This window comes from Mauremys mutica, chromosome 2, assembly GCF_020497125.1.
Source record: "Mauremys mutica isolate MM-2020 ecotype Southern chromosome 2, ASM2049712v1, whole genome shotgun sequence".
Classification (NCBI taxonomy): domain Eukaryota; kingdom Metazoa; phylum Chordata; order Testudines; family Geoemydidae; genus Mauremys; species Mauremys mutica.
Genome location: NC_059073.1, coordinates 201,270,637 through 201,286,851, shown reverse-complemented (window position 1 = coordinate 201,286,851; position 16,215 = coordinate 201,270,637). Strand labels below are relative to the sequence as shown.

The following is a 16,215-nucleotide window of genomic DNA, read 5'->3' as shown; positions in this document are numbered from 1 at the left end:
CGACCGCAGAGCGCTCTCTGGTCGACTCCAATACTCCACTGGAATGAGAAGAATAAGGTAAGTCAAAGGGAGAGCATTTCCCATTGACGTAGCATGGTGTAGACACCACAGTAAGTCGATCTAAGATATGTTATTCATGTAGCTGGAGTAGCATAACTTAGGTCTACTTACCGTGGTAGTGTAGACAAGGCCTAAGTGAATAATGTAGCTGGAGTCGATGTAGCTTACGTTGACTTACTGTGGTGTCTACACTGCACTGTGTTGACGGTAGACGCTCTCCTGTCGACTTACCTTGCTCTTCTCGTTCCAGTGGAGTACTGGAGTCGACCAGAGAGCGCTCTGTGGTCAATTTAGCAGGTCTTCACTAGACCCGCTAAATCAACCCCCGCTGCATCGATCGCAGCAGTGTCAATCCCCGGAAAGTGTAGACATGGTGTAAGGGTCCGTGTGTGGGTCCCCTTGTCAGGTGAGGCGTCGCTCTTCGACTTCGGGGCGCCTGGGAACCAGGCTGCCCCACTACAGGAGGCTGAGTAGTGGTGCAGTCACACAGTCCACGCCCTAGATCAGGACGGGGCAACAGGCAGTAGTCCTGGGCTCAGACCCTCAGACGGGGGCTGAGCAAACAAACAGTACTTTAAGCCCCAGCCCTAGATCAGGGCGGGGCAACAGGCAGTAGTTCTCGGCTCAGACCCTCAGGCAGGGCTGAGCAGCAGTTCAGTTTATAAAGCCCAAGCCCTAGCTCAGGGCGGGGCAGCAACAAATACAGGGCTCAGACCCTCAGGCAGGGCTGAGCAGCAGTTCAGTTTATAAAGCCCAAGCCCTAGCTCAGGGCGGGGCAGCAACAAATACAGGGCTCAGACCCTCAGGCAGGGCTGAGCAGCAGTTCAGTTTGTAAGCCCAAGCGCTAGCTCAGGGCGGGGCAGCAACAAATACAGGGCTCAGACCCTCAGGCAGGGCTGAGCAGCAGTTCAGTTTGTAAGCCCAAGCCCTAGCTCAGGGCGGGGCAGCAACAAATACAGGGCTCAGACCCTCAGGCAGGGCTGAGCAGCAAACAGGTAAGTCCAGGCTTCTAAGCCTGAGCGTTGGGGTTGAGGGGGAGACTGCCACCCGTGAGTAGGGTGGCAGGGGGGACACAGGCCCACCCACTCCACTGTGTCCCGGCCTGGGGCCCTAGCAGCGGCATGGATCCGCTGCAGTCAGTGGGGATCCTGGCCGCAACACACTGACATAGGCTCAGTGTCAGCTACAGCCAGACTGGGGTCGGCTATCCCTGGGCCACTTCCAATCTCCCCCTCCGTTGGTACCTGTATTGTCGGAGCTTCAGCAGGGGGGTCCACCAGCATGGGCTCCTCAGGAGACAGGTGCACGGGTGGGCTCGACTCCTCCTCTGGATACCGGGCTCGGGGCAGGCTCGGCCAGTCCTCCTCTGGATACCGGGCTCGGGGCAGGCTCGGCCAGTCCTCCTCTGGATACCGGGCTCGGGGCAGGCTCGGCCAGTCCTCCTCTGGGTACCGGGCTCGGGGAAGGCTCGGCCAGTTCTCCTCTGGGTACCGGGCTCGGGGAAGGCTTGGTTCAGCAGGAGCTCGGGCACCAGCGTCTGTCCTCTCCAGCGGCCAGGCCCCAACAGAGCGCTGGGCCTGGGCCTTTATACTTCCTGTCCCGGCCCTTGACTTCCGGGGGGCGGGGACAGGTGGCGGTGGCTCCGCCCACTGATGCGGCTGTTCTGGCTCGTCCCTCTCAGGTGCGGCTGGGAGCCAGGCCGCCTCACTACACATGGCCAAAGACAGGATGAATTGCAGATAAAAGGATAACTGCTAGAACTTGTGTTTATCACTCACATGAACAGTCATTCACTCAGAGCTGGTCTGTGACCACACCTGATTCACACACACAACTAAACAGTCATCAAATGATAATGACATTTGGTCACTGCCAATCTAGATTAATAGAGATTAAAAGTTAGAGGCCAGATCTAGAGGTAGCATCACCATCCAAGAATCAGTTTTGTTATGGTGGTAGATATGAGGCATCTTTGAAAATATTTACCATGTTTAGATGGTGCTAGCTTGCAATGGCCAAGTGGAACCAGGATCAGCAAACTAGAACTCTCTCTCTGTAAGCAAGACGGAGAGAACTTATATTATCCTTTTCTTTTTAGGAATTCTCCCTTTCCCTTTATAATGATACAGGAGTTGTTTTGATTTTGTCTTGTGGAACACAAATCAGCCCATTAACTAACATTGATCTATTCATCTGTCTATCCAAACAAATGCTGAGGTTAATACAGATATTGTAGGTCTTGATAACACATATGGTCTTCTTCTGTCCTATTAATGTTCCTATAAAACTGCCAAACTCTTGTTGCCACATTTTTAAAAGTCCCTTTTCAGTCTAATTCCACTTTGTCGGTGCATTATTATTAAGTTTCCAAGATGTTAGGTGGGTGTTACTTTTACAAGTTATGTGTTTCCTTTTTATGAGGCTACACCACCCTTTTTCTTCATTAATACTTCATAATACTAATAATGAAGAAAAATGACACCCCAAAGGAAAATATGTTTGCTTTTTATTGTCGTTCTAATACAAAACACTGAAATGGAAAAAAGCCCACTTAGACATAGCATTTCCCCTGTCTACCAGAATTATCAAATACAATCAGCATATCTTTTTCTGTGGTCCTGTGACACAACTCAGTGTAGCGTGGTCCCAAGGAACTGACAGTGCTATGTGTATGTGTCTGTCTGTCTCTCTACTGTTTCCCCCACCCTGACCACGGTTGCATGCAGTCTTTGTAATGTACTAGAATGTATAGTATCAGTGCCTAGAGACACTGTTAATAGAAAGAGTGATGGACTGGGATTTGGGTTTCCAGTTCTTTTCCCATCTCTTCCCCAGCTTGCTGATGAGATTGGGTAGGTAATATATCCTCTCTCTTTCCTCATTCCTGTTTTATTTTTAAAAAGTTAACTAAAAGGAAGGGTGTTTAGCAAGTTACCTTATGTCCTTATTGTTGTATCCTTGGGACCTATGTATTTATTTGGCTGCACAAATGGTCTTTACATTTACCTGCTAAACGTGTTTCTTATTCACTGTATTTTTGTGTTAATTTAGATCCTGAATTTGCTTGAAGTTAGTAAAGATTCCAGATATAAAACTAACAAACTCCGAGTGCAGAACAGAAAAGAGCTTATTGAAATATTATCAGCCCGGTAAGTTTATTAAATTGGAAAATATTACCATAGTACATTAATCAACATGGTACGTACAAAAACGTTGTCTCATCATTTGCAAGTTTCCCACTACTTTTAATCTTTTAGAGTATTTTCTGTTCGTAATTTATTTAGACACTTACTCCTTTTAAAAATGTTGTGTTTCATGTATCGGACTAGTAAGTGAGCAAGCAGCAAAGTAATATCTTTACATTAAAGTTACAGTGTGGCTTCATTAATCTGGATTTCATTTAAGAAGGCAGTGCTTTCCACTTGCACTTCTGGTCGGTTGTAGATAAGGGTCACTCTTGGACAGAAGGCTCTTGGTGTTGAATTTGCTGCCTTCAGGGACGGAGTTTGAAGTTTGTTCTGAGGGCTTTCAGTTCCAAGGGATCGTCTACTTCGGAGATCTTAATCTACTGTTTCTGCATTAAATTAACCCATGCCTCTCTTGACATCTCCTTGTCTTATTCCTTATGCTTTTGAACACCATACTCATTGATCTAATTGATCTATGTGGGACGGGTCACCCTCCTAAGAAAAATTCTCCTAGAGTTCCTGGAAGACCTGCAGCCTTTTAGTTCAGATTTTCTAAAAGACCTGAAGGTCGTCCCAGTATGTTTAAGATCTCATGTCTGTGGAGTCGTCCTGTACTTAGATGAAGAGGATGGTGATTATGAAAAATAGGAGGAAGAAGACTGCCAGGACCAGCTATTTGCTTTGTGTCCTGTTCTGGATAAGAATGTGGGCTACCCATCTGTATAACCCAACACACAAAAAACTTCAACAGCTCTCAGGACTTGTTGGAGTGAATAACAGAGACATTAAGTCTTGAGTTTTCAATGGTCCAAGAAAAGGCACCACCAATATTTTGATATTTTAAGACTGGGGCATGTGTCAGTGCCTATAATTCTCTATTATTCACAGAGCAGATTATTTGTGCACTGGAGAACCTCCTTTCCACTTCACTTGGTTACTGTATGTTTTGGTACCAACAATCTTTTTTTTTCAGTTGTAATGAAATGGAATTACTTTGCCCTCATGGGATCCTAAAGAATACTTAATTCTTCTTCGAGTGATTGCTGATGTGTATTCCACAGTAGGTGTGCGTGCTCGCCACGTGCACCGGTACCGGAAGATTTCCCCCTAGCAGTACCCGTAGGGGAGCGCCCCAGCGACCCCTTGAGTGGCACCTCCATGGCGTGGTATAAGGGGTGCTGTGTGCTCCCCCCTCCCTCAGTTCCTTCTTGCCACCAGTGAAGGTGCTTTGGAACTGCTCTGCTCCAGCTTTGCTGTAGCTCATGCCCAAAACTGCTTGTTCATTCAGTGAATGGTACCTGTAGTTAGTTTAGTTTAGCTAGAGCGCCCGGCCCGGGGCATGCCCCATGCCCTGGTTTTTAAGTCGTGCAACACTTGTAGGCAATCTATGCCACTGAGTGATCCGCATACAGACTGTTTACACTGTTTTGGGGAAAACCATCTCAGCGATTGCTGCAAGATTTGCAGGTTGTTTAAGCTTCAGACAAAGAGAGAAAGGGACATTAGGCTCTGGGCTATTCTGATGGAGTCGACGCTGACCCCGGCTCTTGTGTGCCGCTCCGAGTTGGCACCGGGCACCATGGTGTCGGTGCGCAGTGACCCTTCAGCACCGCGGCACCGGAATAAACCCAGGACAGAGGCTAGACCCACGTCGGGCAGTCCTCAATCCCCACCGGTCTCTAGGCCTCCGACTCAAGTCGAGCGGAGTAGCCCGGCCCATTTGGAGCAGGCCTCCCCGGATGTTCGGCTGCCCTCCACACCGGAGGCCCTGCAGGCTGCCTGGGATGTTATGTCCATGCTGGTACCAGGAGCACCGCTGATGTTGGCCCCGCACTCCAGAGGCAAGCCGCCACTGGGATTTCTGGTCACCCCCGGCTCGGTACCGGTCTCAGTCAAGGCAACGTTCCCAACACTGTTCGCTGCCCAGCGACCATTCAGGGCAAAGTTCACATGGATCGCCCTCGGTGCCCACCAGACTGTCTGGTTGGGTTCCGTCTGACCGAGACTCTCGGCACTGCTCCACCTCTAGGAGCGAACACCGATGGGACCGAGGCAGACAATGCCAAAGGTCCTCGTCTCGGAGGGGCTATTGCAGCCAATCACAGCATGAATGTTGATGTCATTCCTGTCCAGCGTCCCACTCCAGGACCCCGCCATGTCACTGCCTCTGCAGCCCCGGGCATTGATCGCTGTCGTCTCACCGTCGCAGGTCCGCCCGCCAGAGCCGATCGCGGAGCAGCTGTTAGCAACGGTACCGGTCCTCCATGTCGGAATCGCGGTCCCGTGGTTGGCATCACTCCTGGTGCCGCCAATCCTCCTGGTCCAGGGACAGCGGCAGGTCATATGTCAGCCCGGCCTCCCTTTGTAGTCATCCATCAATGGGCCAGGCCAGCTAGGCCAAACAGCCAGCTCTGCTGGTGCCACAGCAGGTGAAGTGGCACTGAGCCCCATGTCCGGCCCAATGGTACCAGTGGGCACCATTACCCCCAATGCAGCCCCCAGTGGGGGCTCGCTCAGTGGCCGGAGCCTCAGAAGGACCATCAGCCTCCCTCTCCAGACCTCTGAGGAAGGAGTCGGTGGGACATACATCCTTGGCATTATGCCCGGAGACGAACCAGACGGTGGACTCTCCGGTGCCAGTGGACACACAAAGTACCATGCTGGCCTCCTCACCCTCCCTGGATGAGATGATTACAGCCTCTCCTCCCTTCATCCCACAGGAGGACTTTAGGGCCCACCAAGAACTCTTAAAAAGGGTGGCATCAAGCCTCCATCTCCAAGCAGAGGAGATGGAGGAGCCCTCGGACTCCCTGTTTAATGAATTGTCCTCCTCGGCACCAGGCAGGGTGGTCTTGCCTCTCCATGAAGGAGTGGCGAAAATTTCAAATGCCCTGTGGCAAACCCCAGCCTTATTGGCCCCCATCTTTAAGAGAGCAGAACACAAGTACTTCGAATACTTATACACCCACCCTGCTCCTAATTCTCTGGTGGTCGAGTCAGTCAACCACAAGGAACGGCAGGGCCATCCAGCTCCTACCCCGAAAAAGGAAGATTCAAGGAGGCTGGACTCATTTGGAAGAATAATTTATTCATCCTTGAGCTTTCAGTTATGGGTGGCAAACCACCAAGCTCTCCTGGGCCGGTATGAGTTCAATCTGTGGGGCTCCCATCCCAAGTTCGAGGACTCCCTCCAAGAGCAAGACAGGAAGGAGGAGGGCACTGCGGCTGCCAGGGCAACCATGCAGGCAGCTTCAGATGCAGCGGACACGGCCGCGCGGTCCACGGCCTCCGCGGTGTCCATGAGAAGGGCGTCATGGCTCCTGCTCTCTCGGCTGTCCAGTGAGGTGCAGACCTCCCTGCAGGACCTCCTGTTTGACGACAAAGCTCTGTTTGTGGAGCAAACCAATACAAAGCTGCATGGCCTGAAAGACTCCTGCACGACTCTCCAGACTCTGGGTCTCTGTGTTCCATATCCGGCTAAACCTAAGTTCAAGCCACAGCAGACTCCCGCTCGGGCCACCCATTCAAAATATGAGACTGCTTATGAGAATTTGCGGGACTATAAGAGGCACTCACAGAGGCAGTCTCGGCCTGCCCTCCAGCCTGGGTCCTCCAAGGGCAAGCAAGCGGGGAAAAGGTGGTTTTGATGGGACGCCCGGGGGCGCCCTGCCAGTTCTCATCAGGGATCCACCCTCAATAAAGCTTCCCCTCTCCAATCGGTTGTGTGCTTTCCTCCCGGAGTGGTCGTGGCTAACCTCAGACTAATGGGTCCTCACCATCTCCCAGGGCTACACCCTCGAGTTCACTTCCTCCCCGCCCAACCACCCTCCACCCCGTCCCTTCTAGGTGGCACTGGAGGGTCCACCACCTGGTCGGTCTCCGGGCATGGTGCCGAGGTTGTATGTCCCACCGACTCCTTCCTCGGAGGTCTGGAGACGGAGGCCGATGGTCCTTCTGAGGCTCCTGCTGGAGCAGAAGGTGGAGCGGCTCCTGGGCCTAGGAGCAGTGGAAATGGTACTGGGGGAGTTCAAAGGCAAGGGGTACTACTACGACTATTTCCTTATCCCGAAGACCAAAGTGGGGCTCAGGCTCATCTTGGACCTGCGAGGCCTGAACTAGTACATGATGAAGCACAAGTTCCGCATGGTCTCCCTGGCCAATCTCCACTCAGTGGCTCTCCAACTGGATCACCTCGTGCATCTGTACCTGTTATGGCCTGGCGGGAATCCCCCCGCCACCAATTGTGAAGGCGCACTCAACTCGGGCGCAGGCCTTGTCGACTGCCTTTTTGGCCCATGACCCCATTCAGGACATTTGTAGGGCTGCTATGTGGTCTTCAGTTCACACTTTCACCTCGCATTATGCAATCGTCTTCCAAACCAGGGAGGACGCCGGGTTCAGCAGGACTGTGCTCCGTCCCGACAATTTATGAACTCCTACCCACCTCCAACAGATATAGCTTGGAATCACCTACTGTGGAATACACAAGAGCAATCACTCGAAGAAGAAAAGACAGTTACCTTTTCTGTAACTGGTGTTCTTTGAGATGTGTTGCTTATATCTATTCCACATCCCACCCTCCTTCTGGCAAGAAGGAACTGAGGGTGGGAGGAGCGCGCTGCACCTATTATACCGCACCATGGAGGCGCCACTCCAGGGGTCACTGGGATGCTCCCCTACGGGTACTGCTAGGGGAAAAACTTCTGGCACCGGTGCATGTGGCGAGCATGCACACCCACTGTGGAATAGACATGAACAACACATCTCGAAGAACACCAGTTACGGAAAAGGTAACTGTCTTATCTGCATTCTATAGAAGCTTTCTGACCCTTCCTTCCCCATCTCTTTTCAGGTATCCCACTGCTGCCAAAATACTGAGGCTACGTCTATACTACCCGCCCGGGTCGGCGGGTAGCATTCGACTTCTCAGAGTTCGATATATCGCGTCTCATCTAGACGCGATATATCGAACTCCGAACGAGCTCCCATCGACTCCAGAATTCCACCACCGTGAATGGCGGTGGCGGAGTCGACGGGGGAGCCGCGGACTTCGATCCCGCGGCGTCTGGACGGGTGAGTAGTTCGAACTAAGGTAGTTTGAGTTCAGCTACGCAATTCGTGTAGCTGAACTTGTGTACCTTAGTTCGACCCCCCCCCCAGTGTAGACCAGGCCTGAGAGACATAGTAACTTCCCTTCTTCAACTGTTCATCCTGTGCTATTCCCATTATTCATTTATTCCAGCTTCCCCCCGCCCCCTAAAACCAAATGAGGGTTACATCCCCCACTAGCTTTAAGAAAGGTGAGGATGTGTACCTGAAGGTTCAAATTCTGCATTCCCCTCTGTAAAGCCACAAGGCTGGTTTGGGGCTCTCAGTTTAAACAGTATCTTTTAAAATATATCTATCAAGTTGATATGGCACAAATTCCAGAGGTTCTGCATGGGTGAGGATAACTGCTAGTACAGAGTTCTCTCCTTTGGACTCTAAGCAGCTCCAAGCATTTTTTCTAATTGCTTAGCTATACTTTCAGCTCACTTAAGAGGTTTGTATATTCACACTTATCCCTACCTCAATGATTGGTTCAAGTCCTTTCATGACTCTAACATGATCACACCCTGAAACAGTCAAGAATTTCTGATGTGGTAGACAATTACCCAAGTATGCCTCCAATCCTCCTACCCATTGTCTGTCATTGTAATGGTTATAAAGGATGGGGCTCACAGTCATGATGTAAATCTGAAGAGATTAAATATCATCATAATAAATATATTAATTAATACATTAATAATTAATAATAAATATAGTATAATATAAAAATAGGCAAGAGCAATTCAGCTATCTTGTAATGCTTTCTTTGTTTAAATGAGGAACAGGCTGATGCACATCTTCCTGGACAGCCACACTGGTGGGGGGATGTCAGGTTCTGCAAATGGTGAGTGCGTCATCCTGTCCCAACTCTGCCGTTTTCCAGGAAGATGAACATGTTGAGATCTTATCTGAGCCAGAAATTCACTGCTCAGTATAAATAGTTTCCACGTGGTTCACTGATTCTCGATCTCAGACTTGCTAGGTCTGCCACATGGCCAAAGTCATGATACTCTGATATTAGGGTGATCTGGGCTCTATAGGCTCTTTATCCAGATTCTGTATTTCTACTGAGTGGACTGGGTCATGGCCTGTTGTCAAGTTCCCATTTGGGCTCTTCCCAGGAAGTTTAGCACATCTCACTTGGAGCCATCAGAGCAAGAGACTTATGACTCCAAGTGGAAGAAATTTTTCCTTGTGCTCTAATGAGCACTGTCATCTCTTCGCTTCCACGGCCTTTCTAAGTTTGAACTATTTGTTACCACTAAAGCACCCTGAATTATTCTGGAGTACTGCCAAAGTCCATCTGGCAGCCATATCTTCTGAAAACACAAGGATTTTGTAAGTTCGTCTGGCAGCCATATCAGCTCCAGTGCAAAGATTTTCAATCTGTGCACATTCTTTCATGAGACAGTAGTAAAGAATCACAGAAAGGGTCACGAGCACTGAACAAGATACGCTATTAGAATAAGGAAGACAATATTATCCCTAAAAATAATTTTCCTGCCTGTCTGTTGGTCTTCTTCACTTCAGGACTTCTGCCTAAAACTTTCTTTAGCCCCTCTTCTGCCTGGCTTCCTGGTAAAGATTTAAAGAAACAGCAAAGATGTCACCACACTGTCTATCATTAATACATTTTTTAAATGGACTAGGTCATTTTTTTCTCACTTATTTGTGAGCCACTGCTGTTTTGGGACTTAATTTTAATGCATCCAAAGCAGCTGGAATCACGGTTTCACAAAGATATCTAAGGTAGTAACCCAAAGTTCAGATCATATCTTTAATCTCAGCATCAGTAGCTTGTCCTGGTCGCTAGCTCTGGTGCTCAGTTTGGGAGTGCTGTTCTGCCATCTTTGTGTAATTGCTAATCCTCATACCAGCAAATCCTCAACCCAACAAATGGGTTGTTGCTGGTAGCTGCTCTTGAATGTAGACACTATAGGCACAATACTTGAAGAAGAAAAAGGCTAGCATTCAAGGTATGCTTATTCTTTGAGTAGATTCCTAGCATAAATTCATACTACCCACCTGCCTTCCTGACATCTCCTCTTTTTCCATTGAATTCTGATTAAGTGGAAAGGGGCTGAGGTGGAGTTGGGAGTGCATGCAGCCCCCCAGGCATTGTTGCTTTCTAAAATCTACAGTGTTTGACTTGGCACTGAGGGCACATGCGCCTTCCTAAGAACGGTGGATCTTTGTTGACAGTCTACTGGAAGGAAAACAGTTGCTGGTGATTAACCTTTCTCTTTTGTTAATAGGTGTTTAATTCCTTTAGATGTCTTTGTTGAATGCCAAAAGATCCTTATGTTATTCAATTTAATTTCTCAAGTTGTTTCATCAGCTTTTTTTTTGGTTACCTCTTTTTGTGACAATCTCTCACATTTGGTAAATATGGAGAGTAACTCCAGTGCCGGTATTTTCCCATCACCCTCAATGGTAAAAATGGTTGCAAAGAAAACAACGATATTGTGTGCAATCCCTGTATCCTCTTTAATTTCCCACGTTACATCTGGGAGAAGTAGTGGACCCATTGGATGTCCTGCAAGTTTCCTACTTGTGACCAGCTTACAGAAAGTCTTTTCTTAATTATTTTTATATCCTTAGCGATTGGTTCATCAGATGATCTCATTGCTGTCTCAGTTACTGTTTTACATCTTGCTCACCAAAGTTTATGTTCTTTTCTATTAGGTATCGCTTAGGCTATGGCTACATTATGAGTTAGATTTGTGCTTGGCACCACTAAGCTGTGCCATTGTTGCCTGTGCTATCATGGATATGCTACTACACCTCTACCCCGATATAACGCGACCCGATATAACACACATTCGGATATAACATGGTAAAGCAGGGCTCCGGGGGGGCGGGGCTGCGCACTCTGGTGGATCAAAGCAAGTTCGATATAACATGGTTTCACCAATAACATGGTAAGATTTTTTGGCTCCTGAGGACAGCGTTATATAGAGGTAGAGGTGTATTTATACTCACGCTAGCTCTCACTGAGCTACCGTGAGTATGTGTACATAGGCTGGGAACCACACCCCTAACTCATAGTTTAGGTGTAGTCTTAAGATGAATTTCTATGTAATTTATGTGCAAGTACAGCTATTGCGGTACATGCACTTTGAGTTTAGATGCCTCCAATAGTACTTTGTTATGTGATGTTATTGTGAATTCATCTGGCATTCAGTGTTGAAACATTGATTGTAACAAATGTCGTAGGCATGTGTTTCTATACACATTCCATGGAAACTTTGCATTTATTTGCTATTGGATAGTTATTTGTAGAGTGGCCAAATTTGATATGGTAAGCTTTTGAAATGTAGGTACTTGGAGAGTTAAATAAACAGGTCTTGTTCATGAGTACTGAAAAATTTCAACCCAGAGAGGCCTTCCAGTTGTGTTAAAAAAAAAAAAACCAAAGAGAATCTTTATGAAAAGAAAATCAGTTCATCATGGAGACTTAAAATATTACAGACTTAGAATCAGAACGGTTAGGTCTGGAATGTACCCTAGTAGCACATGTATTGTAACACTATATTTTTAAGCTTCTAGTCACCTCAGTCTTAATCCTGGACACCGCAGCTGTGGAATGTTGCATATAAAAGTGCAAGAGGAAAAAAAATGAGCAGGAAGGAAGTACAGAGGAACATGATCCTCCATTAATGAGAGGTTTGCTAAATGATTCCCACTTAGTCACAAGAAGGGAGCCCCTAGGAGAGAAGTGCATATTGAAGTGTCTCATTTGCATTTTAAAGAGCACATTTAAGATCACATCTGATGAGACATAACCATTTTGTGCAACATTCCATCCCCCCTCTTCTTTTTTTTACCATAGGATCTTGAGGGTGAGGTAGCTGGTGGTAGTTGCTTGCAGAATCAGGCTGCTAGTACTTGTCACCATGCATTGTCTTGCGCTTGTCATGGAGCACAGCAAACTTGCACCCCTTGCTTAGAGTGCTGAGATTATCACAAGGGAATTTTTTAAGCAGAAAGTGGATTTTTTAAAAAATATTTTCATGTTTCAAAGATTAAAATAAAACATTGCTCCAAAATTTTGAGGAAGCGTGAGATTTCAGGGGTGTGAAATTGTGCCGAATGAAATGATGAAAAGTTTCAAATACAATTTCCTGGGAAGTGTCTTAACATTTTGCAGAACTCTCTTTTTTGAATGTCTGTGTTTAAGTCTCAGGACTCCATTCAAATAAAACAATAAAAATATAGCAGTTCAAATTGTTGACCTAGGTAACTCAGGAGATCGACACTTCTGGTGTTCATTAGGATACTTGCAGTCATTTGCAAGTGAAAGGGGTCGAATGCTCTCAAACATTTGGTGTCTGTCTTCTCTCTTTCTCTCCATTTAAAAAGCTCCTAATCACTCTGGTACCTAGGTGTTAAAATACAAATTTGAGAATGCAATAGAATGTTTCTGTAAAGCGGCTCCCTCATCCTATGTGACATAGATTCACACATTATAAGACCATTCTGCAGTTCAGCACAATTATGCTAACACTTCAAAACAAAATGAAAACCCATGATTCTGTTCCTTCTGTCCCATGTTTCCTCTCTTTCTGGGTGGGCTAGCACCATTTATGAATTATTGTTAGCCAGTATGGACCCAACAGTGCTCTGCTGTGCTGGCAACTGCAAGTACCCAGAGGCTGTTTGGGCTTAATTTGAGCTCTCGGATCCAGTGGCTTTGGTTTTGGACTTTGCCTGCCACACCACAAGGCAGATGATGTGGCTGCAGCAATCACTTTTCCATCAGCAACAGAGGCAGGAGGACAAGGACGAGAAAGAAGAGGATGAAACCAAGCAACTTCTATTCATGAGCTGTTCCTGAAGCAGCTTCACATTTCTGGGCTCAGGAGACCATCGTCAGTTGGTGGGAAAGCATTGTTCTGCAGACCTGGGATGAGCAGAATTGGTGACAGAATTTCAGGATGGCAAAGGCAGCCTTTTGGAAATCTGTGGGTACGTCTACACTACGGGACTATTCCGAATTTGCATAAACCGGTTTTGTAAAACAGATTTTATAAAATCGAGTGCGCGCGGCCACACTAAACACATTAAATCGGTGGTGTGCATCCATGGTCCGAGGCTAGCGTCGATTTCTGGAGCGTTGCACTGTGGGTAGCTATTCCCTAGCTATCCCATAGTTCCCGCAGCCTCCCCCGCCCCTTGGAACTTCCGGGTTGAGATCCCAGTGCCTGATGGGGCAAAAATCATTGTCGCGGGTGGTTCTGGGTAAATGTCGTCAGTCACTCCTTCGTCTGGGAAAGCAACGGCAGACAAGCATTTCGCGCCTTTTTCCCCTGGATTGCCCTGGCAGATGCCATAGCATGGCAATCATGGAGCTTTTTTTGCCGTTTGTGACTCTCACCGTATGTGTACTAGATGCCGCTCACACAGGCGATTCAGCAGCGCTACACAGAAGCATGCTTTTGCTTTTGCATGACAGCAGAGATGGTTACTAGCCATATTGCACCATCCAAATCCTTCCATAAATTGGAACTGAGGATGATCATGGCTACCAGTCCTTTTGTACCATTTGCTGCTAGTGCCCCTGGTCAATCAGCCAGGGGCGCAAAAGCCAAGAGTGGTTACTAGCCATATTGTACCTTCCATCGTTTTGTACCATTGGCTGCTGTCATAAGTGCCCCTGGCCGATCAGCCAGGGGCGCAAAAGCAAAAATTGGGAATGACTCCCTGAGTCAATCCCTCCTTTTTGGTATCTAAAAATAGAATCAGTGCTGCCTAATATAGGCAAGTGTGCTAGAGAACCACCTGCTCTGTGTCAGAGCCCGCAGAAATTATTATCTGTATGCTATTCACAGGGGGTGCTCCTGTAACAACCCCACCTGTTGATTCCGTTCTTCCCCCAGCCTTTCTTGGCTACCGTAGCATTGTCCCCCCACTTGTGTGATGAATTAATAAAGAATGCAGGAATAAGACACACTGACTTGTTAGTGAGAAATGAGTGGAAGGCAGCCTCCAGCTGCTATGATAGTCCAGACAGGACATTAAGCAGTGTGTAGGAGAGAAGCCCAGCATCCCACTGCTAGTCCAGGGGCAACTGAATCTTTTCTTTACACATGAAGGGTGGGGGCTGATGGAGCTCAGCCCCCTGTTGCTATGATGAGGATGGTTACCAGCCATATTGCACCATCCATCCACCAGAAAAAATTAGGGCCAATAGGCTGATGACGAGGACGGTTACCAGTCCTTTTGTACCATCAGCTGAGGCTGATGATGAGGATGGATTTCCATCTTTTTGCACAATCAGCTTATGCTGATGATGAGGATGGATTTCCATCATTTTGTACCATCAGCCGCCCATGACGGGGGGGGAGCAAGGATGTTGGTGTTGAGTGCTGCACTATCGCGTCTATCTGCAGCATTCAGTAAAGATAGGGTGACATGTAAAAGAGTCAGAGGATTGTTTTACCTTTCGCTTCTGGGGGTGGGTGGGGGGTGGGTGAGTAGATTGCCAAGCTATGCCCTGACCCGCGGGCACTGTGTTTGACCCTAGAAGCATTTGGAGCTCAGCCAAGAATGCAAATAATTTTAGGAGGCTGCAGGAACTGTGGGATAGCTTCAGTCCTCCAGTCCATGCGCATCCATTTGATTCTTTGGCTTTCCGTTACGCTTGTCACGCTGCAGTGCGCTGAGTCCCTGCTATGGCGTCTGTCTGGAGATTTTTAAAAAAGGATTCTGAATTTCATCTTCTGTAACGGAGCGCTGATAGAACGGATAGAACGGATTTGCCTGCCCTTACAGCGATCACATCCGCATGGTCCATGCGGGAGCTCTTTTTTTTATTTTGATTTCGGACTGCATCGCCACCCGTGCTGATCGGAGCTCCACGCTGGGCAAACAGGAAATATTCAAAAGTTCGCGGGGCTTTTCCTGTTTACCTGACCACTGCATCCGAGTTCAGATTGCGGTCCAGAGCGGTCACTGGTGCACTGTGGGATAGCTCCCGGAGGCCAATACCGTCGATCAGCGTCCACACTAACCCTAATCCGATATGTTAATACCGATACTAGCGTTACTCCTCTCGTTAGGGAGGAGTACAGAAACTGGTTTAAAGAGCCATTAACATCGATATAAGGTGCCTCCTAGTGTGGACGGTTTTGGCGTTAAATCGGTTTTACGCTCCTAAAACCGATTTAAACGCCTAGTGTAGACCAGGCCTGTGCTGATGCTGGAGCAACAGCATACCAACAGGTGGTGTCGCAGATCCTTGTAGAAGCAGGTCACCATTGCCATCTAGAAACGAGACACTCTCAAATGTTACCAGTCTGTAGCTAGCCAGTTCAGCATGGGCAGATCAACTGTTGAGGCCATTGTTATGCAGATGTATGATGCCGTGCATAAGGTACTGCTGCACTGGGTTATAAAGCTTGGTAGAGCTCAGGAGATGATAATAAAAAGGTTCTCAAATTGTGTTGGGGCAGTTGATGGGACCCATGTACCTATCATTTGCCTTTTGCACAAGGGATCAGAGTTTATAAACAGAAAGGAGCATTTCTCCATAATGCTCCACAGCCTGGCTTACCACCATGGCAGGTTCACGAAGATAAATGCAGCGTGGTCTGGAAGAGGCCGTGATGCTAGGATGCGATTTTGGAACTCAGCTCTATACCATAGCGAATAAAGGAGACTTTGCCCCCAGGATCTTTATGGACGTTAATAGTATGGAGATTGTTCTGATTATCCTGGGAGACCGGGCTTATCCCATTCATAGGGCACTGGGACAAAAGGCACGGAGGAACTGTTTAGCTATTGCCTCAGTCATTGCAGAACGATAGTGACTTGTGCATTTCGCCAGGATGGAAGCTGCAGGAAAAAAAAACTTGCTTAAGATTATAGAGGTGTGTTG

At 47.8% G+C, this 16,215-nt stretch overlaps 1 protein-coding gene across 5 annotated transcripts in view; it reads left to right on the top strand.

Annotated features, from left to right (window-relative positions):
• SUGCT (succinyl-CoA:glutarate-CoA transferase) overlaps window positions 1-16,215 on the top strand; it is a 689,609-nt gene that overhangs the window by 213,867 nt on the left and 459,527 nt on the right. For all 5 annotated transcript variants that reach the window (XM_045005017.1, XM_045005019.1, XM_045005016.1 and 2 more), the window contains exon 11: window positions 3,112-3,209. In XM_045005017.1, coding sequence (XP_044860952.1) covers window positions 3,112-3,209 — 98 coding nt within the window. The remainder of the gene's footprint in view (window positions 1-3,111; window positions 3,210-16,215) is intronic.